Source organism: Thamnophis sirtalis, unplaced genomic scaffold (genome assembly GCF_051295495.1).
Source record: "Thamnophis sirtalis isolate CommonGarterSnake01/CBP01778 unplaced genomic scaffold, rThaSir2_p1.2 scaffold_5, whole genome shotgun sequence".
Classification (NCBI taxonomy): domain Eukaryota; kingdom Metazoa; phylum Chordata; class Lepidosauria; order Squamata; family Natricidae; genus Thamnophis; species Thamnophis sirtalis.
In genome coordinates this window covers 2,147,107-2,149,606 of record NW_028261385.1, presented here as the reverse complement: position 1 = coordinate 2,149,606, position 2,500 = coordinate 2,147,107, and the positions used below count along the sequence as shown (strand labels likewise).

General features: G+C 46.8%; 1 protein-coding gene across 1 annotated transcript in view; it reads right to left on the bottom strand.

Annotated features, from left to right (window-relative positions):
* DNAI1 (dynein axonemal intermediate chain 1) overlaps positions 1-2,500 on the bottom strand; it is a gene marked incomplete in the record, with an annotated part of 116,829 nt that overhangs the window by 35,973 nt on the left and 78,356 nt on the right. Inside the window, 1 exon segment of the mRNA XM_087715288.1 lies at positions 1,510-1,589. Coding sequence (XP_087571414.1) covers positions 1,510-1,589 — 80 coding nt within the window.

The window sequence follows — 2,500 nt, the reverse complement described above, 5'->3', positions numbered from 1 at the left end:
TATCTATCTATCTATCTATCTAGCTAGCTAGCTAGCTAGCTAGCTAGCTAGCTAGCTATCATCTATCTGCAATATTGCAGGTTAACTCTGCTCACTGCCAGGAGTTCGTTCCTGGTTGACTCAGCCTTCCATCCTTCCGAGGTGGGTGAAATGAGGACCTGGATTGTTGTTGGGGGCAATATGCTGACTCTGTAAACCGCTTAGAGAGGGCTGAAAGCCCTATGAAGCGGTATATATAAGTCTAACTGCTATTGCTATTGCTATTCCCCCTTGGAGCACCCAGGTTGCCCCGATGCTGACTCTGGCCCTCCTCCTCTGATTCAGCTGATGGAGGGGCTGGTGACTGACAGGCCACCACAAACATATTGTATTTGATCCTCTGGTATCATCAATCAGTCCCGAGCCTTAAGACCACCCCTTCCCGAATCCACCAGTGTAATGCATTCACAATTTTTCTAGCACTACCCATCTGTTGGGAGGTATTCACCTGCTCTGTTTAGGGGAGGGTCATAAATACCTGAGACACTTATAAAGCCCTTCATGGTATTGGACCTGGACCTGAGAGACCGCCTGCTGCCAATTACCTCCACTAGACCGATTAGATCCCACAGACTAGGCCTCCTCCGAAATTCCCATCCGCCGGCCAGTGTCGACTGGCGACTACCCGGAGGAGAGCCTTCTCTGTGGCTGCTCCGACCCTCTGGAATGAACTCCCCGTGGAGATTCGAACCCTCACCACCCTCCAGGCCTTCCGCAAAGCCCTTAAAACCTGGCTGTTCCGACAGGCCTGGGGCTAAAGAGCTGTTGCCCCCGTCTCGAATGGTATGACTGTTGTGTGTTTTTAAACTATGCATTGTTATGTTTCGTTTTTTAATTTTTTGTCTGTATCCCCCTTCCCTGGTTTGATTTGTTAGCCGCCCTGAGTCCCCTTCGGGGGAAAAGGGCGGCATATAAATATAATAAAATGAAATGAAATGAAATCACACTTTTCTTGACAGTGAAGGAGGCTACCTGTGCTCTGTGACCAGAAAATGCAACCTGGTTGTTAGGCCTGCAGCCATCTTTTCTTTTGGGTCTTTGGCCTACCACACTTTCTATTATTCTACTATGCATTTTCTATTGTGGGAAAATGGGAGGGCGGGTTGTATGAAGTTAGATGCCATGTAGCCATAACAACATTCTTTCTAGAAAGCCAAGGTCATCCTTTGTCTCTGCACCTCCGCACCTGATCGAACTGGATGGGTGGAAGCTGCCAGCATGGCGGTAGGAGATTGGACCTGGGGATGGACTTGTGGGTGTGGGGGGCAAGATCTTGAATTTTCAACTGGGTGGGGAAAACCGGGAAGCTTTCAGATTCGGGTTTTCCCAGATGCGCCAACAGGGCTCTCTTCATAAATTGGGAACTTTGAGGAATCCTTTGCCTTGGACTCTGATTTAATTTTGGATGCTGTTTGGAACTGTGATGTTAACCCAAATCTGATACCGGTTTGAAGTGAAAGCCTCTCTTACCTTGTAGATTTTGCCTTCCTCGGTACCCACCAGGAAAAGATAATCAATCTTCTTGTGAAAATCAAAGGAAGTCCCACAACCTGTTTGGCAAGCCAAGAAAAAAGACAAATAAGGCAGCGAAATATTTGGGGGACGTATTTCGGCTGGGCTTGGATCCACAGGAGGCCTTTGCTTAAACCAGTGTTTCTCAACCTTGGCACTTGAAGATGTCCGGACTTCAACTCCAGAATTCCCCCAGCCAGCATTCGCTGGCTGGGGAATTCTGGGAGTTGAAGTCCAGACATCTTCAAGTTGCTAAGGTTGAGAAACACTGGCTTAAACAAAACATATACGGGGTTCTTTCGAGCCAACTGATGGAGCCACCCGACTGCAGGATGACCACGTCTGCCAGGGAACTAGCTCTCTGTTTGCCCACCCTGCCTCTACCACTGCACACTAGAAATGTGGGCAAGAAGATGGTCAACCACAGGGAGACGGGGCTGAGTCTTTAGTTACCTTTTTTATTTTCGTGGGAATTTGCTCAGGGATCTCCCCCAAACCAAAGGAAGGACATACATTCCTTGAGCCAGAACGGAACGAGACGGAACAGATGGAATGGAATAATAGAATAGAATGGAAGGGAAGGGAAGAGAAGAGGAGAAAAGGAGAGAAGAGAATATATGGAATGGAAGAATAGAATAGAATGGAATGGAAGGGAAGAGAAGAGGAGAAAAGGAGAGGAGAAGAGAATATATGGAATGGAAGAATAGAATAGAATGGAATGGAATATGGAATGGAATGGAGTAGAGTGGAGTGGAGTGGAGTGGAATGGAATAGAATAGAACAGAACAGAACAGAACAGAACAGAACAGAATATATGGAATGGAATGGAATAATAGAATGGAATGGAAGGGAAGGGAAAGGAAGAGAAGAGAAGAGAATATATGGAATGGAAGTATAGAATAGAATGGAATGGAATGGAATGAGTGGAATGGAGTGGAGTGGAATGAAA